General features: G+C 49.2%; 3 protein-coding genes across 11 annotated transcripts in view; 2 read left to right on the forward strand and 1 right to left on the reverse strand.

Annotated features, from left to right (window-relative positions):
• The window catches only part of RNF25 (ring finger protein 25), a 6381-nt gene extending 1801 nt beyond the window's left edge, over positions 1 to 4580 (forward strand). The window contains exons 2-10 of one of the 2 annotated variants that reach the window (XM_011358590.2): positions 625 to 699; positions 934 to 1036; positions 1125 to 1192; positions 1290 to 1359; positions 2533 to 2604; positions 2703 to 2846; positions 3197 to 3289; positions 3586 to 3720; positions 3919 to 4580. In XM_011358590.2, the coding sequence (XP_011356892.1) occupies positions 625 to 699; positions 934 to 1036; positions 1125 to 1192; positions 1290 to 1359; positions 2533 to 2604; positions 2703 to 2846; positions 3197 to 3289; positions 3586 to 3720; positions 3919 to 4497 (1339 nt within the window). In that variant the 3' untranslated portion in view covers positions 4498 to 4580. The remainder of the gene's footprint in view (positions 1 to 624; positions 700 to 933; positions 1037 to 1124; positions 1193 to 1289; positions 1360 to 2532; positions 2605 to 2702; positions 2847 to 3196; positions 3290 to 3585; positions 3721 to 3918) is intronic. The other variant, XM_011358591.2, reaches the window with a different exon arrangement.
• A 448-nt stretch (positions 4581 to 5028) lies between these two features.
• On the reverse strand, positions 5029 to 8679 carry LOC105291060 (mitochondrial chaperone BCS1). 2 transcript variants are annotated; one of them, XM_011358595.2, is made up of 8 exons: positions 8547 to 8679; positions 7168 to 7536; positions 6927 to 7066; positions 6542 to 6736; positions 6217 to 6280; positions 5801 to 5970; positions 5490 to 5607; positions 5029 to 5340 (listed from the first exon to the last, which is right to left on the reverse strand). In XM_011358595.2, exons 2-8 carry the CDS (start codon positions 7485 to 7487, stop codon positions 5088 to 5090), a joined length of 1260 nt encoding a protein of 419 aa, XP_011356897.1. In that variant the 5' UTR covers positions 7488 to 7536; positions 8547 to 8679; the 3' UTR covers positions 5029 to 5087. The 2 variants fall into 2 exon arrangements, with proteins under 2 accessions (XP_011356897.1, XP_023385543.1); XM_023529775.1 differs by lacking the exon at positions 8547 to 8679 and adding an exon at positions 7771 to 8487.
• A 77-nt stretch (positions 8680 to 8756) lies between these two features.
• On the forward strand, positions 8757 to 24126 carry ZNF142 (zinc finger protein 142). Of its 7 annotated transcripts, none has more exons than XM_023529762.1 (11): positions 8757 to 8908; positions 9173 to 9317; positions 10079 to 10392; positions 12493 to 13077; positions 14126 to 14290; positions 15227 to 16051; positions 17829 to 18006; positions 18497 to 18571; positions 18778 to 21700; positions 22267 to 22372; positions 23248 to 24126. In XM_023529762.1, exons 2-11 carry the CDS (start codon positions 9313 to 9315, stop codon positions 23715 to 23717), a joined length of 5646 nt encoding a protein of 1881 aa, XP_023385530.1. In that variant the 5' UTR covers positions 8757 to 8908; positions 9173 to 9312; the 3' UTR covers positions 23718 to 24126. The 7 variants fall into 7 exon arrangements, with proteins under 7 accessions (XP_023385530.1, XP_011356895.1, XP_023385532.1 ...); XM_023529763.1 differs by having other exon boundaries at positions 8768 to 8908; positions 9142 to 9317; XM_011358593.2 differs by lacking the exon at positions 18497 to 18571.
• The last annotated feature ends 26 nt before the right edge of the window (positions 24127 to 24152 follow it).

A 24152-nucleotide genomic window follows, 5' to 3' on the forward strand; every position in this document is an offset into this window, starting at 1 on the left:
TATAGAGATAAATAACTACTCAGATCACATGGCTGGTAAGCAATTGGTACCTAATACTGACTCCAGGGCTGATGGCTCTTCCACTTCAACACAGCTTTTATACCACCGTGATCTGTTCTGTGCAGGCTGGTATCTCCTTTGAGAAGTTTAGGGTGACTGGTATTGGCAGTGTGTAGTCACGGATCCACATAAGCCGTGGTGTAGGGAAAGCCAGGAGTGGTACTGGTAACCTTAAAGTTAATCAGTGGGTGTCATATTTGCGGATCAGAGAGATGATCTCTAAAGAACAACCAACAGTGCAGCGAAACTCAAAGGAAGGAATCAGGAAACCAGGCTCTGGTCCAAGTTCTGCTTCTGTTAAGCCTTGAGATTTGGGCTAGTTATTCCACCTTCTGGGAATCTGTTTCCTCATCTGTTGGCAGAAGTGATCTCTAAAACTCTGATTTCCATGATTCCTACCTGGCCATTTGACAACTTGAAACATATTTCCCCCATTTTTATGAAGGTTAGCAAGAGAATGCAGTCAGGCAGGATGCTGCTTTTCTACAAAGCTAGCCTTCATTGGCCTTAGTAGGCTTTAACAGGGAGAGCGTAATGGTGAGTCAATCTCCCCTGTCTCTCTAGGGTCCTTCCCTCTGAAGTCGAGGTGTTAGAATCTATCTATCTGGATGAACTACAGGTGGTCAAAGGAAATGGCAGGTATGTATTCAACTAAAGGTGGGCAGGAGTCCCCTTAGTAATAAGATTCCATGCAGAATCTGTGTGCCTTGTTTCGGAGATAATGTACACAAAGACTGTTCCTTTAATCCTCACCCTCCAAAAGTGACTCCAGTGCTCACATCCTCTGCCTGCTTTGCTGTCTCACCCCCATCCTGCCTAGCCCTCAAGCCCCTGCCCAGTCACATCCCAGGTCTCCACTTCATCTACCTGCAGATCTTCACCATGGGAGGTCTACATCACCTTGCATCCTGCCACAGCAGAAGACCAGGATTCACAGTATGTCTGCTTCACTCTGGTGCTTCAGGTCCCAGCACAGGTGAGGTCCCTAGCTCATGGCAGCAAAGGGGAAAGGGGACAGGCCCTGGGATGAAGTGCTTTAGCAGTAACTTGTGGTTTTCTACTAGTATCCCCATGAGGTGCCACAGATCTCTATCCGTAACCCCCGAGGACTCTCAGATGAACAGATCCACAAGTAAGTGGGCTGGTCAGAGCAGGGAGAACTCAGAATACAGCTCAGTCTGGCGAGGGAAGGGAGCGAGCCTAACGTTTGCTTTACTTTCTTCCTCTAGGATCTCACAGGCGCTGAGCCAAGTGGCCAAGGCTGGGCTGGGCGCTGCCATGCTCTATGAACTCATTGAGGTAGGAGGTGTCCTAGCCTGGGGAGATGTCCTTCCCTTCAAGCTAGAGCAGTTTCTCTCAGGGGAAGCCATCGACCTAGAATTTTGAATATACCTGGATTTATTCATTTAGTTCTTGTTTAGGTAAGGTCTCAATCAATCCAGAAAGATGAAACTCTTGTGTTTCAAAAAATCTCCCCAAAAGACAGATGTGTAGCTTTCCCAAGTTTCCTATTCCAGCATCTCGACAGAAACCTACTTTTCCCCTTTAACTTACATTTTTCTTCCGTTTCCGTGCATTTTTTGTTCTCTTGGCATTGGGAACTGAAAGAAGCAAGAGATGGAACCCTGCCTGGAGGGTCTTTGCCATAGATGAACACCTGAAAGCTAGTCTGCCATTAGAGCTGACTAGAAAAACTCATGGTTCTTTTACTCAGTTTCTATCCTACTGAAGGAAACAACCCAGATGAAGCAACACCTAGAGCTACAGTCTAATACACATATAACACTTGCTATTTGAGATTAAAAACACAAGTAGTCTTATTTTCCTCTACTTTGCATTTTTAAGAATGTTTAGAAAAGAATGAAAGTGAGTGGCCTGGTGGCAGAGACTGGGCATAGACAGACCACTGTATCACTCTTGAGTCAGGCCTCCACAATGCAGCTTTGAACTTTGGGGAATTCCAGAACATTAGCTATTCAAATCACAGTGCAAATGCATATTTCACAGCTCAACTCGATGCCTTTTGAATTCTCTGCTCTTTTGGGTTGTCCATGCCTTGACTTTTTTCTGAAAGCCTACTCCAGAACAACTCAGTGATGCTCGAAGGGAGTCAACCAAGAAAGAAAGGCCTTCCAGAAGATGTATTTTTTTTTAAATTTTTTTTAGAAAGTGTGTTTTAATTGAACATTACTTTTCTCTCTGTATTGTTTTCATTTCCAAGAGCTATTAAAGGTGACTAAATGAGTGGGGAAATTATTAAATTGGATTTTGAAGCCAGGCTGACTTGGAAGGAGGGGCGGGGACTTAGAGCAAGGTTGATTCCAAGCAGAGGGAGCATCACCAAGACAGAAAAGCATGGACACGAGGTAACAGACTGGCTTGGTTGATGATCATCCAGCCAGTCACTCCTGGGAGTAGTATTCAGTTCTTGCCGCTGCCTCCCTGTTTGAACAGTGTCTTCTCTCCTCTCAGAAAGGAAAGGAAATTCTCACAGATAACAATATCCCCCATGGCCAGTGTGTCATCTGCCTCTATGATTTCCAGGTGGGTCTCTCTCTTGGGACCTGGGTTCTGCTTGGGATGGGCAGTGGAGGGCTTGTGAAAGAGCTCGACATCATGCCCTACATCCATCCTCCCTCCAGGAAAATGAGGCCTTTACGAAAACACCCTGTTACCACTACTTCCATTGCCACTGCCTTGCTCGGTACATCCAGCACATGGAGCACGAGCTGCAGGTTCAAGGACAGGAGCAGGAACAGGAACGGCAGCATGCCACAACCAAACAGGTTGACCCACCAGTCCCTGCTCCCATTTGGCACCACTGACTCTCCAGCCTTTTCTCTTCTTCCAGTCCAGTGGCTCTTAACTTTTTAAGGGTCATAGATCCCTTTGAGATTAATGAATGCTCACCTCTTTAGAAAAAGAGCATCTTTATATACTTGTAATCATACTGCATGTAGTTTCAGAGGGTTCCAGGCCTCTAGCTAGGCAACCCTTGCTCTGCCCCACCTCACTTCCGAACAGGTATGCCTGTGCCCTTCTGTCCCAGCCCTCTATAGATTAGGCTTGCTGACTGGGTTGGGCAGCTGGGGATCCCCCTGGGCTATGAAGCAGGGATGTGATTTCTCCTCTTTAGAAGGCAGTCGGTGTGCAGTGTCCGGTGTGCAGAGAGCCCCTTGTGTATGATCTTGCCTCACTGAAAGCAGCTCCTGAACCCCAACAGCCCATGGTAAGAGAACTCCCTTCTAATCTGAACCAGAAATAATGGCATTTTCCAAGGAGGGAGAAATGGCATCTTGTTTACCTCAAGTGGGATCTCTGGAATTGGGCTCGACCTGCCTTGGACCTCTCTGCAAAGCCACAGCTCCCATTGGGAGCCCAAGGCTTCACTCGGGAGCCCAAATCTGAGGGATAAAACCAAGGACCTTGTGCAGACCTCCTGAAGCAGTCCTGGAAGAGTAGGGGCTCAAGTCTACCGCCTTCTGTTTGTTCGTTCCCCCTGCCAATCTGTGCCCTTCCTTTCAGGAGCTGTACCAGCCCAATGAGGAGAGCTTGCGCCAGCAAGAAGAGCGCAAGCGGCTCTACCAGAGGCAGCAGGAGAGGGGGGGCATCATTGACCTTGAGGCTGAGCGTAACCGGTACTTCATCAGTCTCCAGCAGGTGAGGAAAGGATTTCCCACACCTCCCCTAATGACACCAACCTTCCTACCAACACCCCTCTGCCATGGCCATAGGGTGAGCTCTGTTCTACCCAGGGAAGTTTTAGACTGATGGTAGTTGGCTCATTTAGTGGGCAAGAGACCTGTAGTTAACTGCTTTGACGCTGCATCTCCTTCACTGCATCTCACTTCTTTCTAGCCTCCTGCCCCTTTGGAACCAGATTCAGCTGCAGATGCCTCCAGAGGAGCCCAGCCACCCAGCGCCCTTGCCACAGAACTATCTACTTCATCAACTGCCCAACCCACCCTGTCAGCTCCTCTGCCTGTGGCCTCCCAGTACACTTGCGAGAAGATTCCAAGGGCTGAGGCAAATCAGCAGAAGTTGGGCGAGACCCAGAAAGCTATGCTAGATCCCCCCCGGGCCAATCGAGGCCCCTGGAGACAGCCTGAACGGAAGCACCTAAAGGGAGGGGAGTACAATGTCTCCAAAGGTACCAATGATACCCAGGAACTGCCACCTCCTGAGGGGCCCCTCAAGGAGCCCATGGACATAAAGCCAGAACCCCATAACCAAGGAGTTGAAGGTCCTTCCCAGGAAAAGGGGCCTGGCAACTGGCACGGTCCCCCACCCCGCAGGACTCGGGACTATGCTCGCTGGGAGCGCTCCAAGGGTCGGACACCGGGTTCTTCCTACCCTCGCCTGCCTCGGGGTCGGGGAGCCTACCGGCCTGGTACTCGAAGGGAGACCTTGAGCCTGGAATCTGAGGATGGTTCCTAGCAGTACTGTCGGGGGAGAGGGAAATGGGGGTGGGAGGAGGGGAAATAAAGAGATTTGGCCTCGGTTGGCTTCTTTGCTCAGTAGTGCCTAGCCTGTGAAGTATGCTGTCTTTCTAAATTCCTAGCAAGGCTGGAGTGTGACAGAGGAGCCCCAGATTTTCCCTGAAGTCTGTTCTCCCACAAGATCAGGGTCTGGGTCAAGAGGGATCTGACATCTTAGCTACTTTAGCGGGTTTCAGGGAAAACTAGTCTATACCAATATGCAGGAAACACCTTGCTTGGTAACCCACTATATACAACATTATATATACCTACATCATACACACACACAATTTGGAAGGGATTCTTTAGGTGGAAGATTATACTTTTCTGTTTACTACAGTGTCTCCTCTTTCCCCTTTGTCTTAGGCTATACTGCTAGCACTTGTATATGTTCACACTTGATGGCCCCTGTAGGCACCTGTGATTGCAATCCATGGTTTTTAGGCAAGTACCAATACAGAGCGGGAGGAAGGGAGGTCAGAGACCAGAGTAGTGTGGCAGGTGTTTATTGATTCTCCTAGAGGAGGAGAGCTTTGCACAGCCTAGTTGTCACCTCTTCAGGGACTCAGCATTGTGAATTGCTCCTTCAGGGTCATTTTTATACAGCATGAAGTAGCCCTGCACCTGGGCAGGACTGATCTGAGTTGTAACTTGAAGGACACGTTTTGCAAAGGCCTCCGCCAAGGCAGGTGCTTGCCCTGGATAGAATCTCTGGAACATCTGGGTCAGCTGCCAGTGTGAGCAGTAGCCCACATACTCCTTCAGGTCTACTCGCCCAGGGCGTATCAGGGCAGGGTCCAGTCTAAGAGGCCAAGGCAGCAAAAAGTCATGGGCAGTAGTATCACTGGTACCTAAAATAATGGTCCCCTCTGACCCTCCTGATCCTCCCAAGGCACTGAGGTGGTGGAATCTGGCCTCACAATCTCAGAGTAGTACTTCACTGCTTCCTACCTGTCAACATGGTTGGTGGTCATGAACACAATGCGGGCCTCAGTGGAAGCCACACCATCCAAGGCATTGAGCAGTCCACTGAAGGTGAGACGACCTAGACCCTGATACTTGACTGGATCTAGAAGGCAAAGAAAAAGAAGCATGGGTGGCTGGTCATAGCCCTACTTAAAATTAGCCCCTTCTGTCCCTCTACATTCTCCTACTTATCTGTGCCTCTCGTGGGCTCTTGTTGCTAAGCCAAGCATCCTCTAGATTTCTACTTTCTTCAACCATCTCTCATTTAGAAACATCCCTCAACTCCCCTCACTTACTCTCCGCAGCCAGGTCTCGACTGAGAAAGGCAGCATCCACGTCCTCCAGGAGCACCAGGCTTTGTTGCGGGGCCACACTCAGCAGGTGGTTGAGCCGGTCATCAGAGAGGCTGGAGTCTGTGAGACTCAGCAGGCAGATGCTGTGCTCCAGTTCCCCAGCCAAGGCTGTGCTATGGAGGATGGGAGAACAGGTGGTTGGCAACATGGGAATCTCTTAGCAGTGGGAAATTGGGCCCAGCTGCTCGTTCCTCACTGTACTAGGTATGTCTCTGGCCTACCCCTTCCCCTACTCCACCCTAATGTTCCACAGGTCTCATGTTTATCCTGGCACTGTTCCCCACATTTATTTCTCTTTCCAATCTTAACGACCCAGTTTTTCTTCAGTTTGAGAGTTAAGAGAAATGTTGACTACTCACATAAAACTGCTCTTTCCGCAACCAGGGGGCCCATAAAGCAGGTAGCCACGTCTGTAGGGAATGCCTAGGAATACAGCCAGGATAATCAAGACCTAAAATCAATCAATCTGCCCCAAATGTCCACATTCATTCCTAACCCTACTCCCTGAAGACCTGTGGACCTCGGTATTGGAAGAAATCATCCCTATAGGCAACTTTCCCTTTTATCTCTGGGAACTGAGCTAGAACTTTATTCACTCCATCTGGCCACAGAGACTGACCTGATTTCCTCATATTCTAACACCACACCCAAAACAGCCTGGCCAAGACTCCAGCTGCATCTCACCTCTGTCAGTGTACCACTTGGGGTTATCGATGAATTCCCGTATGTCTCTGACAATTCGGTCGGCCAGACCCTGTTCTAGAACCACAGAATTCAGTGGCCGCCGCCGGCGTGGATAGCCAAAGGGGCGCCATTCAGAGCCCATGGCTGTGTACATAACTGTCTTCCCTTCCTCCTGCTGCAAGGCTAGCTCTCGAGCTGGGAGAGAAAAGATGAGACAAAGCCAACATTCCTCTCTGTCGTGCCACTAAGGCAGAGCTGTGCCAGAATAGCTTCCCTCAGCCCTTGCTCCCAGGGGCTCAGATCCTCCAAGCTTCTCTTCTTCTGATGTCAAATGCCCCCATTCCTACAAACCGCCATAGTGCTTGCCTAGGCCATCATCCCACACCTTCCTCCAGGATGTTGAAGAAAACCTTGCGGTCAGTGCCCAAAGCTGTAAAGGTGACAGATTCCCATGGAGTCCCCGTTTGCAGGTCTATCATCTGCATCTCTCGGCTTCGTTCCACTCGGATCCATTTCCCCTGATACCTGAATAAGAATGGTCAAAATGGGGTGAAAGAATGAGTCACGCCCAGCTCCCCTCATTCTCTTTTTCTACTCTCACAGCCCTCCCTGGCTCCCAACCTTACCAGATAAAGTGGTTTCCAGGGCTGGGGACAAATTCAAACTTAGTGGAGATGCGGCCACTCTCATGCTGAAGGTACGAGGTCTCGACACTGAGGTGCTGAGTACGGGTACTGTGACGGGTGAGCCAGCTAAGCAACCAGGCATAGCTCCTGTCTCTAGCAGGGACTTCCAGTGTGATCATGTAATGACGCCGGAATGCCACCAGGCCCAGCTGGGCACCCTTCCGGGCCAGGGCCAGGGCTGTACCCACACCCACGAGCCCAAATCCAGCCCCAAAGTAGGGATTGTCCTTCAGGGTCAGAATAAAGTCTGAGAGGGGCATCTTGAAAGGGAAACACCGAACCTTACAGGCCCTGAGGCATTTTCAAAACCTGGGGATAGGGAGCAGTAGAGATGGGACAAAGCACAAGATTAGTTTAGCAATTAGATTCCAAAGCCCCTCCCTTCCCCAAGCCTTCCCTCCTCAGAAGCTGGGAGCAGGAAAGACAGGTCAGCTACTGGGTGCTTCAATGTCCTCCCTTTGTGGGGTGGCCATGGTGTTGGAATGTAAGGGCTGAGACTCCTAGACCCTAGTCCCATTTTGCCCTTCATTATCCTGTTCATACCTGTTTTCTGCCAGAGGACTATGTCTGGAGATTGCTTAATCCCGAGAGAACAATGTAACGGGCTTGTCTCTTTAGAATTAATTTTAGCTCTTTCTTGAAACGACATCTTAATGGATCCCCACCTCCAGCTTCACCAAACTGTTATACTGGGGTCCAGGTACTTCTTCATAAAGATGGCTTCAATCCTATTACTATCCCTACTCCAACATCTCACAAAAGACCACTGAATTAGGTAAAAACTCCTCTGCCTGGCACTCAAAGCCCTCTATAACAGGGCGCCCATCTACCTTTCATGGCTTAGTTCCTAGAACTAACTCCCTGTTGAACAAATATGCAAACCACCTCCCACCTCCTGGCCCAAGCAGTTCTCTCGACTCGGAAGCCCATTCTAATTTATTTTCTCCAACTGAAGTACTGCCCATCTGCTGCTTTCTTCATGGAGATTTTCCAGAAGTCTCTGCAATAAAACGGGTCTAATTCTAGACCGTAAGATCCTGAGGGGTAGAAAGCCAAATCGTTTCTAGTACCCTTCCTGGCTCTCTACCACTTTGCTCTGAGCCTGGCACGCGAGGTGGTGAAATGACAGCAGTGACCTCGACTGAGGCTCAGAGTTGGACCCAAAATTCTAAAATGCCTATGCATGGAAGGCCACAGCCAAAGCCCTATCCGCTCCGGGTCCCTGTCGGACGCCCAGAAGCCCCCTGCGAACCTCCTCTACGCCCCAGCTCGCGCCTCTAGCAACATGGTTTGAAGTAATCGGTCACACCGCCCCTTACCGCCATGACTCTCTGGCCCTCCCTCTCAATGGTTTCACCCCTCTGCACTCGAGGGAAGCGCCGCTCGGCCCCGCCACCGAGTTCTTTCATCTACTTCCCGCCACGCCCACCACAGAGGCCCGGCCACTCTGCTCCACAACTCTCGATGGTACTTCTCAGGCTTCACAGCGAGGGGAGGTGAGGAGGAGAAACGATAGAGAAAACCATAGAGTGCTCCGCTTGAGGAAGAGAGAGCAGCCTCCAAATGCCCGATGCCATAGAGGCCGCTGGGCCGGAGGCGGTCGCATAAAGGGCGTCCTGGGAGGCCGCTCCGGCTTATGTAGACCATAGAGATGCGGCTCCCGCTGGTCCTGGGCCGGGAGGTGAGTGAGCGGCTGCTGGGCTGACTAGTAGTGAGTGCAGGTGGAGCGGGCTGGAGGCAAAAGTTTCTCTAGCCCCAGGATGAAGGCGGGCCTGGGAAGTGGGAACCTTCGGGGGGAAGGTGCTGAAGGGAGCACGCCTAGAGCGGAGCCCCGGTGCATCACCTCGGCCGCCGCGGTGCCTCAGTCGCGTCATTGCCCTGGACCCCGCCCGGTTGTCCGCTGCCTTTCCTCAGGACCGTAATCATGACGATGCTCCATCTCAAGCCTTGCAGGTTATAATCGGCTTTCCCATTCGTCGGCTCTTATGATTCCCGCTCCCGCTCAATGATGTGGACGCTGTCATCGCCTCCACTTTACAGATAAGAAAACTGAGGTCCAGAGAAGCGAGGTGACTGTCCAAATCCATGCGGTGAGTCAGCCCACAGACAGGTGGAAACCGGGTGCCTTGGTCCACAGGCCAGGTCTCATTCATACCCCAGGCCTTCTTTCTGCCTTAATCTGTCAGGAAGCTTTCATAGTGGAAGTGACATGTGTACAGATTCTGAAAGGATAGTTAGGAGTTGGTTAGCCAGACAAGAAAGATGAAGAAGGGGGGAAAGCCCATCAAGTTGAGAGACAGAGACAGATATGCATGTGTGCAAGTATAGCAACAAAAGAGAATATAGCGAGTTTGGGGAATGACTGGTTCAGAGATCTGTTGAGGGCAGAAGTGGAAGATGAATCTGGAGAGGTCAGCAGGGACCAGATCATGAAGGAAGGGTCTTATACCCATGCTAAGGAATAGTAAGATAAAAAAATGTTAAGAGGAGAAGAAAGCTCTGGGATCACTTGGCCCCACCCAATTTTGTTGCAGATAAGAAAACAGACCCAGATTGCTTAATGATTTGACCAAAGTCCCTTAGCTCCAAAAAGACATAATCTGTAGTCTTTAATATACTGGCCAAAACTTGTTGGCTCTCTCCTAATAATTGATCCCTATTATAATTTTTATACTTTTTTGTTCTAGACATTGTCATAAAAAGAAAACTTCTAGGTTGACTAGACATGCCATGCTGCCATACAAGGAAATGCTAAGTGGGCAGGCACAAGTCTGTTCACCCACAGCAATTGGGAAGAAAGTGAGAGATCTAACTATATTTTGTTTGGTTTCTCTTCTGGTTGGTTTATCAGCACTTCAGAGACCACAGCACACAAGTTGGTGGTGATGACAGATTCTGTGTTGGACTCCCAGCCTGCCAACAGCACTGGGGAGATGGATGGACTGTGTCCTGAGCTATTGCTGATCCCCCCACCTCTCTCTAACCCTGGAATCCTGGAGCCCATCCAGAGCCCCTGTCCTTCCGGGAACCCTTCATCTTTGCCTGCTGACCCAGGCTGCCTGCTGGTAGAGGCCACAGCAACTGAAGAGGACACAGGGAACATGGAAATCATTGTAGAAGCAGTAGCTGGAAACCTGTCCCCAGGTGCTCCTGGAGAGACCCCAGGTACAAACATGGTTGTTAGCAGACAGTGGACAAACAGCCCCAAGATTTTGCCTGTGCTATTTCTGATCCTTCTATATAAATATGATGAGAACACAAGGTAGCATCCTATTTTTATACTTAGAGACGTAATTTGATTTGCAGTTGGTAAATGTTGACTGAAGGCTGGCGAGGTGGTGCACAACCTTGTACCAAGCTCTTGGCAGTCTATCCCTGCAAGGGCTTTATGTCTGCTAGGCAGTATTCCAGAAGGGAAAACCTTTCTGACACCTCTGCCCAATCCTTACTCCAGTAGTCCTTAGAGATTCTTTTCCCCCATATTGACCCTCCTACCCAGGAACTCAGCCAGGGATTAGGCAAAAGGTCTAGCCTCTACCACCCTAGGTTTGGCAGAGCTTCCCCGAGGCAGTCTGGTATTTCCCTGCCCTAGTTTCTTGCGTATAACATATTTACCTCATCTAAGGCATGTGGTTAAGAGCTGGAAGAAAGAGCTAGAAGATTCTCCCCTTTATTCTTCCTACATCTACATCTTCTCATTTTTAAGTAACTTCCCTGTTTTTTAACTGCCATCTTCCAGCTACAGTTGTTACAACTTCCTCTGGCAGTGTACAAAGAATATTGGGAAAGATTAGCTAATTTGATCATATAATATTTCTAAACCTCTATGCGGTAAAATAAATAATAAATAAAAAACAATCCCAGGAAAAACATTTGCAATGTATAAGAAAGAGTTACTATCTTTAAAGTTTAAAGAGCTCCACAAAAGGAAAAGAAACAGTATTTAAAAGGGGTGGGGGGAATCTACATGAAATGCAATAAAGAAGAAATAAAAATAATAACTAAGGATGTTTAATTTCAATAAGACATAAATTCCAGTTAAAAATAACTATGAGATGTTATTTTTGTTTTGGCAAAAATCGAACATTTTTTTATAATACCTAGTGTTGATGAGGCAGTGGGGAAATAGACACTATTTTATAGCTTATGGAGAGTATAAGGTCAATTTATCTACATAACAAATTTTAAAATGTGCATACTTTGACCCAGTAATTCCACTTGTCAGGATCTGTTTCGTAGAAAGACTCACACACATATACAAGGATATGGGGATAACGATGTGTAGGCTAGCTTTCTTTGTAATGGTTGGAAACAACCCAAATATTCATCAGTAAGGGCAAAATTTCATTTTGATTTACCCATGGTCTGAAGTACTATGAATTGGACCCAAAAAAAAAAAAAAAAAAAAAAACTGTACTCATAGATAAAAGTATCTTTGCTATATAGCAAGTGTAAAAAAATTAGCAAATTGCAGAAAAATGACCCAAGAAAATCTGAAAGGATTTAGACAAAACTGCATGTGTATGGCAGGATGGGTATTCTTTTTTTATATATGTCTGTATGATTTGAATTGTTGCACTGAATATTTAAACAAAAATTATAAAGAGTAAAAGACCACCAGAATAAATGGGCTTGAGTAATGGCTCCACCATTAACAAACATGGTGGCCTTAACCTCACAGAATCCCAAGTCCTTTTCAAAGGACAGCTGGAGGACCAAGGAAGTGTTTCCTGAACTTTTCTTTGTCAAGGTCCTGCCTTGCTTGCTTAAGAAATGGTAGTTTTTATTATGAACAAGATTTGATTCCTTTCAAAAAGCATGTTCTCCATTTTATGAATTACTGTACCTACGAAAATCTCTTTACAGAATATGAAGGTAACACTTTGTCGTCTGTATTGCAAGATATTATCCCCAGATTGTCATTTTCTTTTTTGGGGAAGTTTTTAATTTGGGGGCAAAATATATTGCCTTTTTTTAATGCTTTCTGGATTTTGGTTAATACTTGTTATATTGATTTAACAAATATTTATTAAGTACCTACTTCGTACCAAGTATTGTGCTAGATACTGGGAATCCAAACACATGTGCACAGTAGACTGTCCCTGCCCTCATGGGGTTTATAGTCCAGGTGCAGAATCAGACTTAAAGTCCATCTCCATTCCATTAATATTAAAATATTCACCTATGTTTTCTGCTAGTAACTAACTTCTCTGAGTCTTGTTCCATCTGATTCTGTGGCTTTCTCTGTCGATCCTCTACCTGCAGGTGTCCTGGTAAAGGTGGTGGAGGTGTACTTCTGTGAGCGCTGTGAGCAGAGCTTCGCAGAGCCCACTCTGCTGGCCCTGCACCAGTGCACTGAGACCCTTATACAGCCTGTGCAGGGCCTCTCTAGCCCCCCATGCTCTGTAGAGCTGCCTCCCAGCAACCTCACTCTCTCCGGCCCTCTGCAGGGCCAGAGCCAACCAGATAGCTCCCTGCCATGCCCTGTGTGTAGACAGGAGTTTGCCCAACCCCAGGCCCTGAAGAGCCACTTCAAGATTCACCGGGGCACTCCTGACACCTTCTCCTGCCCAGAGTCTGGCTGTGTTTTCTCCGCTGAAGATCGTAAGGGTCTGCAGCACCACCTGAGGCAGACCCACAGAGTGGTTCCTGTGCCCTGTTCTTTCCGGGGCTGCCCACTGCTCTTTGGGAGCCAACAGGGCATGGAGCTGCACCGGCAGGCCCATTACCCTTTCCACTGCAACCATTGCAGCTTCATTGGCTCCAACGTCAAACTCTTCCGGCAGCATCGGCGCAGCCATAGGGCCGGGACACAGGGAGAACTGTCGGCCGTTCAGGAGCTGCTGCCAGGTATGAGGCCAGGGGCCCAGCAGTATGCTGCCTGGAAAAGCAGTTATTTCTAGTGCCATGAATATATGCCTGAATACAAGAGAATTCAGAGTAGCGGCTCAGGAGGACAGAACTGCTGGCTGACATGGGAAGGTGTCTAGAAACCTTGGACCAGTCAAAATATATGGGATACAGAGCAAGTCCTTGTCCATGACATTGAGTAAAATCTGCCTTTAGGTGTACTGTGGCCTTGAAGTTACTTAACCACTATTCTCTTCTGATCCATTTCAGAGCTTTCTGGGGCAAAAGCTAAAATGCCCATCATTGGCTATAGCCACTGGTAGAATGCCCATAGACTGCATTTTAGAGCAAGTGGTGTTGGGTAATAGAACCTAGAGTTATTTTGAAAAGAAACCTTTAAGGAGGGTGGTGCTTCGTGATTCTTGTTCCTCTTGATCTCAAAAAAAAAGTCATGGGGTTGAGTAGAGGAGCAGGAAGAAATAGGGAAATCTGGCCAGGAAAGGCCAAGATTCTGATGAAAGAATTTGGCTTACTAAGACTCATTTGTGCTCTGTTCCCCAAGAGAAGACCTTTTTTTTCTGGGAAGTATTCACAGGTCTATGCTTCACTGAAGCAGCTGCCTCTACTGAAGGAGAGAAGGAATGGATTTGAGGGGGACAGTGTGACCCCAAGTTGCTGAGTTGGGTTTCTCAGAACAGTTTAGAGATCAGGGTATGTTTACCTGCACTGAGCCACCAGCCATTAGCACTGGGAACCTGAGCCATGGAAGTGTAGTCCACCTATTCTCTACCTCTCTGTCCCCTACCCCTACTCCAGTGACCTCAATGCTCTTACCTTCAAGGAGTCTGAGAATGTTATCTGAGGTGTGTGATTTACTTTAGGCTGGAGCATTACTGATAGCTTAGCTCCGGTCTTCCTATAAGAACCCGAGATTCTTCCCTTATGCTAAAGGGGGAGGGTGATTCTGCCAGCTAGTAAGAGAAGATGTACAAGCATTCAGTGCTGTCGTTGGCTCCTGTAGACTTCATCAAGTTTTGTGTGTCTCCAGTTCTCAAACTGCCCCCAGGAAGAGAGCCTTCAGAGGAAGCAGGTACACCCCTGCCTGGGCAGGAGTCAGCTGAAGAGGAAGACGCAGAGGAAGAGGAGGAGAGTAGCATCCTGAAGGACTCCCAGAAAGCCCTGGAGAAAAGCCATGGGGCTCAGCAGTTGGAAGGTGACGACATGGTTAGGCTTGAACCTCTCAGTAGTGGGAAGGAATGGCTTGTGGAGAACCTGACATTAAAGCTGTAGGGTTTAATTTCCTAAGTTTTGGTTCAGATCTTTTCATTCTTAAGAGTCTACTTTGACATGTTTAGTGGGAAAACAATACATGGGTAAAGACACTATTAGAGTTTGCTTTCCTGGGCCTATTTTCCTCAGGCAGAAAGCTCTTTTGTAGGGAAAGAACCAGTGATTACCATAGTATAAAGACACCAGAGGTTATTGATGATCAGTGGCCTGTCTTGTCTGGCATTGATCCCCCTAAGATTTTTTTTTTTCCTGAATCCTTGTTTCCCAATTTCCAACTCAACAGAACAACGTTAGAAACCCATTGCAAAAAAAGAAAAGAAAAGAAAGGAACAAAAGAAAGAAACCTATTGCACAGGGAGATATTTACTGTCAGGTCAATAGGAAGGATCTAATTATTACCGGCTCCCCATGACTGAACTGATGAGCCAGTGTTTGGAAATTGGAGCACTTTATCTTTTCTTCTGTTCACTCCTTATGGGGTTCTTTTCCTTACAAATAACTCTGCTGATCCTTCTACCTGCCACCATGAACCCAGGGAGAACAAGAATGCCCCATCCAAACTGGTCTTTAGAGAAGCTCTAGACAAGGCTTAAGAATAGTGGGTTGCTTGGAGAAAGCAATTCAAACAGGCCACAGCAAGATCTGAGAAGTCTTTGTGATTTTGTTTCTCTAAACACTTGAATATCTCATTTCTTCTTTGAGACTACAGCATTTGAGATGCTATTGTTAGGTTTCCTGGAGAAATGGAAAGGCCACATACTTTGTGTTTGGGAAAATGGTGTTTCTCCTATAATCTGGCCAGCTCCTGACCTATCAAAGAATCTCAATTGTCAACCCTCTCTGCCTCTCCTTCTCACAGGGGACATGGCTTCTGGCACCGAGTCCCTCTTCAAGACCCACATGTGTCCAGAATGCAAGCGCTGCTTTAAGAAGCGGACCCATCTGGTGGAGCACCTACATCTCCACTTCCCAGACCCCAGCCTCCAGTGCCCCAACTGCCAGAAGTTCTTCACCAGTAAGAGCAAGCTCAAGACCCATCTGTTACGGGAGCTGGGCCAGAAGGCCCACCGCTGCCCACTGTGCCACTACAGTGCCGTGGAGAGGAATGCACTCAACCGCCACATGGCCAGCATGCACGAGGATATTTCCAACTTCTATTCGGACACCTATGCCTGCCCTGTCTGCCATGAGGAATTCCGCCTCAGCCAGGCCCTCAAGGAGCACCTCAAGAGCCACACAGCAGCGGCGGCAGCGGAGCCATTGCCCCTTGGCTGCTTTCAGGAGGGCTGCAGCTATGCAGCGCCTAACCGCAAGGCCTTTGTGAAGCACCTGAAGGAGACCCATGGGACACGGGCTGTGGAGTGCCGCCATCACTCATGTCCCATGCTCTTTGCCACAGCCGAAGCCATGGAAGCCCACCACAAGAGCCACTATGCTTTCCACTGCCCCCACTGTGACTTCGCCTGCTCCAACAAACACCTGTTCCGCAAACACAAAAAACAAGGCCACCCTGGCAATGAGGAGCTGCGCTGCACCTTCTGCCCCTTCGTCACCTTCAACCCAGTGGCCTACCAGGATCACGTGGGCAAGATGCATGCTCATGAGAAGATCCACCAGTGCCCTGAGTGCAACTTTGCCACTGCCCACAAGAGAGTGCTCATCCGCCACATGCTGCTGCATACAGGTGAGGTGGCTTTTATCCTTACAATAATACAATAGTGGTGGTGATGATGATGAGGGTAGATGTGAGCTTTTATTGTGTACCAGACACACGAAGGCTTTGCAGCCCATTCATTGTCTCATTTGACTTAGTATCCCTAGAGATAAATCTGGTATTTGGAATTTATGAGCCTTAAGCCAAGTTTCATTCAGCTAGTAAAGTGATCAAGCTAGGATGTGAATCCAGGCATTCCGATCCAGAGCCTGTGCTGTAATCACTGTGCTGTTGTGCCTCACCCTTAAGTTCCTGTCCATTTCTTCCCACTCCTAGTCCGGCCTGGGGAAGTCACACTGAGCTTCTCAAAGGGAAGAAACCCAGATCAAGACAGATACCTTCCTTTGCAATTCAAGTTTTGGGATGTGCTGTGAGAGGCGGGGCGAGGGGACTGAGCCATTCATACACGTTATAGCTTTGGCAGCCATGACACTGAAACAGGATCACGTCTGGCGACCTGGAAGTTGCAGATATTTCAAGTCTGACTTTTAATTTGTTACCAGTGTTACTGATGCTTCTAGTAACAATGAAGTCAGGCTTCCTGCTATAACATTATCCCATTTCTGATCTCTGTAAGCATACGAGAGTGATAAGACATTAAAAAATCTCATCAGAGACTCTAGTTTGGGAGGACAGTTTTAAAGCAACTTGGCCAAAGCCATTGTTGTTCTCACTGAACAATTCATTTCTATAAATGCTTTAGTCACAAAAATCGCATTTTTTCGAGGCCTTTCCTAAAACCTTACATCTATATAATGCTTTTAGTTTACAAAGTTCTTTCATATTATGTCGTTTAATCCATAATAATAATCTTGTAAGGAAGGCAGGTAAAAATGAGAAACGCTGAAAATTTAAACTGCCTATTTCAGCATCACACAGCTAGCATCAGAACCAGAACCGGAACACCACCTTGCCTGCCTTTCACCATAGGGAAAGGGGCTAAGTGAGTGGGCAGGGATAAGAGGGAAGGGTCCTGAAGGGACATGACCCCCAGCTTCTTAGTGCCAGGTCTTGACCAACTCCATGGACAGCTCACCCTCAAGTTCTCACTGGGCACCACTGAGGACTTTGGAACATCTTTTAACCTTCATATCAGCCATGTGAGGTCAGTATTTTTGTCGCCCTCTTTTTTGGAGACAAGGAAACGGAGACTTAGAGGGGTTAAATAACCTGCCTAAGGCCATGTAATAATAAGCTGGGATTTGAGCCACCACTTAATAGCTCTATGATTTCTCTGTGCCTCAGCTTCTTCCTCTGTAAAATGGGATAATCATAGCACCTGCCTCATAGGGCTGTCGTGAGAATTCAGTGAGAGGAAGCATTTTTATAATGTGCTCAGAAAGGTGCCTGGCACAGAGTGAGTACTGTATACATGTTTGCTATTAATATCTTTAGTACTGTGTTAGACTTGAGTCAGAGTTCTTAAGTGAGTCGTTGGATTGTCTAAGGTTTGCTCCTCTTACACACAGAGAAGTGCCAACAAGCTGTATAACAAATCAGGAGTGGACTTTAAAGTGGACTTTTGCAAAGTTCAGTCTTCACTTTCTCCCATCTTCATTGGTATTGGAGTGGAGGAGTAGTTGTCTGAGAGGGCATTGACTTTTGTGATCAGCACGTGAAGGTTTTGCTCCTGCCTGGCATCAGGACAAACTTGGTGAGGGAAATGATCTGTCTGCTCACAGGATCTGTGTGTGACCTGTGTTTTCTTCCCTCTTGTTCTCACCCCTACCACCCACCCCTACATAAGGCGAGAAACCTCATAAGTGTGAGCTGTGTGACTTTACATGCCGAGACGTGAGCTACCTATCGAAGCATATGCTGACCCACTCCAATGCCAAGGATTATATGTGCACTGATTGTGGCTATGTCACCAAGTGGAAGCACTACCTCAGTGTGCACATGCGAAAACACTTAGGAGACCTCAGGTATGAGCACATGCATGCCCCCATCCCTATCCCAAGAGCCTTATGCTAAGCTAGCCTCCTCTTGATTCGTCTATGGCCCCATTGTTCTTCTGGCCCCAGGGAGACTCACAATGCCCTTCTCTGCTCCTGTCATCTCAGCTCCGTTGCCTACGGCTGGCCTCTGTGCCTGTGGCCCAGTCTGCATGGTGATAGATGGGGCTCAGGGAAGAGAGTACAGACCCAGAGTATAGGCCTAGATACTAGAGTATCACTTGAATTCTCAGAGTCCAGTCTCAGGAAAGTAGATAGGCTATACTGTGGCCCCAATCCTGACCATGTCTAAATTCAGGCAAGTTCCCCTCTGATCTCTAGCTAGAAGATTTCTCTTTATCTTTCGTACCTCCATGGGAGAATGGGAACTAGGCACAGAAACCTGCTCCGTGGGGCTGTAGGCATGTCATCTCCTTGGAAGTTCACAGTGGGTTGCTGATTCATGATATCTTTCCTTTAGGGAGAAATATAGAGTAGGGGCTAGAACAGCAGCCCTGAAACTAGACTGTCTCTGCACTTCACTTTGTAACTTCAGGCAAGTTATTAACTTCCATGCCTTAGTTTCCTCACTTGTAAAATGGATATCTGTATCGTAAGGTAGTAGGAAAAGAGTAAATTAGATGTACATACAATACTGAGTGTAGAGCCTGACCATAGTATTTAGTGACTGTTAGTTATTATGATTGAGTTATAATTGTGATTTTGCTCCTCCCCTCCACCCACCTCGTCCCCTCTTGCCAGATACCAGTGTAACCAGTGCTCCTATCGCTGCCACCGGGCTGATCAGCTAAGCAGCCACAAGCTGAAGCACCAGGGCAAATCCCTGATGTGTGAGGTGTGTGCCTTTGTTTGCAAGCGCAAATATGAGCTGCAGAAGCACATGGCTTCCCAGCACCACTCTGGCAAGCCAGCCCCACTCTACCCCTGTCGCTACTGCAGCTACCAGAGCCGCCACAAGCAGGCCCTGCTGAGCCATGAGAACTGCAAGCACACCCGCCTTCGTGAGTTCCGCTGTGCCCTCTGTGACTACCGCACCTTCAGCAACACCACCCTCTTCTTCCACAAGCGCAAGGCCCATGGTTACGTGCCCGGGGACCAGGTCTGGCAGCTCCGCTATGCCAGCCAGGAGCCAGAGGGGGCTAGGCAATGTCCAACGCCCCCACTAGACCCGGAGAACTCAAGCCAGCTGTCTGCCCAGCCTGCTGAGCAGGACCATGACCCTGGGACTGTAGTGGACCCCAGTTTGGACCAGGCTCTGCCAGAGGCCAGTGAGGAGAACAATTCCAGGAGACAGGATGGCAGTAAGGTTCCCCACAGGGATGACCTGGTTGGCAGCCCCTGTCCAGCACAGGCTGATGAGGGCAGCTGCACATTACACCTAGAGGCCCTGGGAGTAGAGCTGGAACCTGTGGCTGAGCCACCCATTGAGGAGATCTCTGAAACAGCCCCTGAGGAGTTCAGGCCCCTGGATCCCTCGGGGTCCCTGAGACTAGAAGGGCCAGATGGAACTTTGACAGTGATGTCTACCTTTGAAGGTGCTGGGACTTCTGGCTTGGGTGCTGAAGAAGAGCCCATTCTGGAAAAACCAGTCCCCGAGTCCCCCAACAATCCCCGCTCCTCAGAGGAACCCCCTAACAGCTGGGTAGGAACCTTCAAGGCAACTCCACCCACTGAGACAGCACCCTTGCCCCAGTTCCCCGAGTCAGAGTCATTGCTCAAGGCCCTAAGGAGACAGGATAAAGAACAGGCAGAGGCGCTGGTGCTAGAGGGCCGGGTTCAGATGGTGGTGATACAAGGAGAGGGGCAGGCCTTCCGCTGCCCGCACTGCCCTTTTATTGCCCGCCGGGAGAAGGCCCTAAGTCTGCACTCCAGGACTGGATGCCAGGGCCGCCGAGAACCCCTGCTATGCCCTGAGTGTGGGGCGAGTTTCAAGCAACAGCGTGGCCTTAGCACTCACCTGCTGAAGAAATGCCCTGTTCTACTCAGAAAGAACAAGGGCTTAGCCCGACCAGATTCACTCATTCCTCTGCATCCTCTGCCCTCAGGCACCCAGGCCTCAGAGGCTGCAGAAGGTGGGAGGCCCCCACCTGCACCATTAGAAGTAGAGTTAGTGCTCCCAAAAGATGCTCCTTCTGAGCTTCCTGGGGGACCAGAAGAAATAGAGGAGCCTCTGGCCCCACTCTCTGGCTCTGTAGTACTTCCTGCAGGAAACTCCTCACCCCCTGAGAAGTTCTACTTTGAGCAGGGCAAGTTTCATTGCAACTCATGCATGTTCCTTTGTTCTCGGCTCTCCTCCATTACCTCTCATGTGGCTGAAGGCTGCCGGGGGGGACGTCGTGGGGGAGGAAAGCGAGGGGCCTCACAGACCCAGCCTCTTTTGTCCCCACTGAGCAATGGGGACTCTGCTTCCCTAAACAGTGGGAGTACAGAGTGCAGCCCTGGTGATGGGGACTCAGCTTTGGTTCCAAAGCAGAAAGGGGCTCGCTTCTCCTGTCCCACATGTCCTTTTAGCTGCCAGCAGGAGCGGGCTTTGAGGACTCACCAGACCCGGGGCTGCCCCCTTGAGCAGTCTAGGGAGTTGCACTGTGGCCTCTGCTCATTCACTGCTCCTGCTGCTGCTGCCCTGAAGCTCCACCAGAAGCGGAGGCACCCCACTGTGGCCTCAGCCCGCAGCCCCCGGCCCCCTCTTCAGTGTGGGGACTGTGGCTTCATCTGTAAACAGAGCAGGTGCCTACAGCAGCACCAGCGGCTCAAGCATGAAGGAGTGAAGCCATATCAGTGCCCTTTCTGTGACTTTTCCACTACCAGAAGGTACCGGTTGGAGGCTCACCAGTCCCGACACACAGGTGTTGGCCGCATCCCCTGTAGCTCCTGTCCCCAGACATTTGGTACTAATTCAAAACTGCGCTTGCACCGGCTGAGGGTACATGACAAAACACCCACCCACTTCTGTCCCCTCTGTGACTATAGTGGCTACCTTCGCCATGATATCACTCGCCATGTCAACAGCTGCCACCAGGGCACCCCAGCTTTTGCCTGTCCCCATTGTGAGGCCCAGTTCAGCTCTGAGACTGCACTCAAGCAACATGCTCTGCGCCGGCATCCTGAGCCTATAGCCCCAGCCCCTGGCTCTCCTGCAGAAGCCACTGAGGGCCCCCTGCACTGCTCACGCTGTGGGTTGCAGTGCCCCAGTCCTGCCAGCCTGCGAGGACACACCTGTAAACAGCACCCACGGCTCGAGTGTGGGGCCTGCCAGCAGGCCTTCCCTAACCGGCCAGCACTGGACGAGCACCGGAGGCAGCAGCATTTTAGCCACCGCTGCCAGCTCTGTGATTTTGCTGCCCGGGAGCGGGTGGGCCTAGTGAAGCACTACTTGGAACAGCATGAGGAGACTTCAACGGTAACAGCAGCCTCTGATGGGGATGGGGATGCCAGCCAGCCCTCTCTGCACTGCCCTTTTTGTGACTTTGTGTGCCGCCATCAGCTGGTGCTAGATCACCATGTGAAGGGGCATGGGGGCACCCGGCTCTACAAGTGTACAGATTGTGCTTACAGCACCAAGAACCGACAGAAGATCACCTGGCACAGCCGCATCCACACAGGGGAAAAGCCCTACCACTGTCACCTCTGTCCTTATGCCTGTGCTGACCCCTCCCGCCTCAAGGTAAGGTTAAGGACCATGGGGGCCAGGAATGGAAGGGATACAGGCTGTGGAGTTAAACTACCTGGATTCTCTAAGCCTGATTCTCTCGAGTATTAGCTCTGTGACCTTCATCAAGTTCTTTAACTTCTTCAAGCCTCAGATTCCTCATCTGTAAAATAGGGATAATACTTCATAGGGTTGTAAAAACAGTGTACATTTATTGAGTGCTTACTGTATGCTGGGCACTGTAATTTGAATCCTTTCAAAAATAAGAGCTATAGTTACTTTTACTAGTTTCCATTTTTACAGATTAATAAAGTGAAAATTGGGGTTAGATTGCCCAAAGACACAAATAAGAAGTGGCAGAGTTGAGATAGGGCAGACCTGGGGTAGGCCCAGTGGGTTAGGTTGGTGTCAAAATGGCCAGACTAGGGATCCTGATTGGTAATGGAAGTATGGGTAGGATGGGAGCAGGGGTCAGGGTTACCTGCCAGCAGTTTCTCTGCCTGCTTCCCCTATTTCCACATCCATCGAGTACCCAAGGATGCACATTTTCTGGGTATATTCTTTGCTTTTCCCTCTTCCAGTACCACATGCGGATTCACAAGGAAGAACGGAAATATCTGTGCCCTGACTGTGGCTACAAGTGCAAGTGGGTCAACCAGCTCAAGTACCACATGACCAAGCATACAGGTGAGTCTGCGAGATTTTGACAGGCCCAAAGGGTTCCCCTATTCCCTGGTACACCCAGCCTCCCAGAGGTGGTGTGGGCCTTACTCGGATTCAGTTTTCACATTGCGGGTAGTGAGTAGGCCAAATGGCCAGAATAGCTTCCCAACCAACTGAAGATGTATCAGAAACAGAAGAAAGGTGAACCTGAGAGCCTGGGCATGTGTACTTTGCAAAAACTTTCCAGGTGATTGTGGCACCAGGTCACCCACCTCTCATTGAGAACCCCCCAACTTAAAAATGAACGATTGAGGACCAGGTCTGCCTGGTTCCTGTAGACATGATGGAACTATCAAGAGTAAAGAGGAGGCAGTGGGAGGGTTCACCTGTGTTAATGTATCCTTTTTGTCTCCTGGGTATGGAGTCCACAAACTTCAAGTTCTCAGAAGAGGGTTAATGATGGTATGCCTGTGATTTTTGCATACGATCTCTCCGTGTAATGGAATTGGTCTCATGCATTCCAAGGCCCTCCATGTCTATGAATGCCACTTTTTTCACTTCTACCAAGTTCCATGAGTACCTCATGACTAAAAGGAGGTGGGAATCTCCCATTTGGAGACTCTATCATATTTAAGAATCCATTGCTATCAGGTGACTATTTAGGGGTCCAGTTAGTTATCAGCATTCATCGAGCATCTGTTGTATACAAGGGACTGGCTGTGTTGGGAGAAGGGCACAGAAACATCAGACAAGACTGGAACATTCCAAGATATGATCATTAGTTAGCTTGCTGCTTGTGTTCTCTATGTCCTAGGATCATAATGACTCTTATGGTCCACTGAATCTTCTCCCACTCCCTTCAGTGGTGATTTGTTCTCTGTCTTTGCCATGACCTACAGGACTAAAGCCATACCAATGTCCTGAGTGTGAGTACCGCACCAACCGGGCCGACGCACTGCGAGTGCACCAGGAGACACGGCACCAGGAAGCCCGGGCCTTCATGTGTGAGCAGTGCGGCAAGGCCTTCAAGACACGCTTCCTGCTGCGCACCCACCTCCGCAAGCACAGCGAGGCCAAGCCCTATGTATGCAACGTGTGCCACCGTGCTTTCCGCTGGGCTGCTGGCCTGCGCCACCATGCCCTCACCCACACCGACCGCCACCCCTTCTTCTGCCGCCTCTGCAGCTACAAGGCCAAACAGAAGTTCCAGGTGGTCAAGCATGTGCGCAGGCACCACCCTGACCAGGCTGACCCAAATCAAGGCGTAGGCAAAGACCCCACCACCCCTACAGTGCACCTGCATGATGTGCAGTTGGAGGATTCCAGCCCTCCTGCTCCTTCTGCTCCCCCAACTGGACCCGAGGGCTGAGAGCCACCCCACCTCCCGACAAGAAGAGGGTGTGGTCCAAGATGTGCAGACTGGAACCAGAGCTGGCCTGAGAAGCTCAGAACATAAGGAAAGGCTGGCTTTGGGGTGTCAAGGTGGCTGGAACCCTCCTAGGACTCTGGCTATAGTACTTTGAAGTTGATGGCTACATAAAAGACATGGATCACAAACTGATTTCAGGTTGAGGCACACTACTGTTTTTAACCTGTGAGGTCCTAGTTTCTTTACCATCACTCCACCAAAGTCCCTGGCTATGAGAATTTGGTTTTACTCATTCCATCTTCTCTTTCCTTTTTTACTATGTCAAGTCCTAATTTCATTCAACATCCTCAAAAGTTGTATCTAACCGCATGTGTTGTGCCTAATGCTCTATAAAGCATGTTAAACAGAATGATTACTAGCTTATAGATTCCTCCA

The sequence above is a fragment of the Pteropus vampyrus genome, unplaced genomic scaffold (assembly GCF_000151845.1).
Source record: "Pteropus vampyrus isolate Shadow unplaced genomic scaffold, Pvam_2.0 Scaffold42, whole genome shotgun sequence".
Taxonomy (NCBI): Eukaryota; Metazoa; Chordata; class Mammalia; order Chiroptera; family Pteropodidae; genus Pteropus; species Pteropus vampyrus.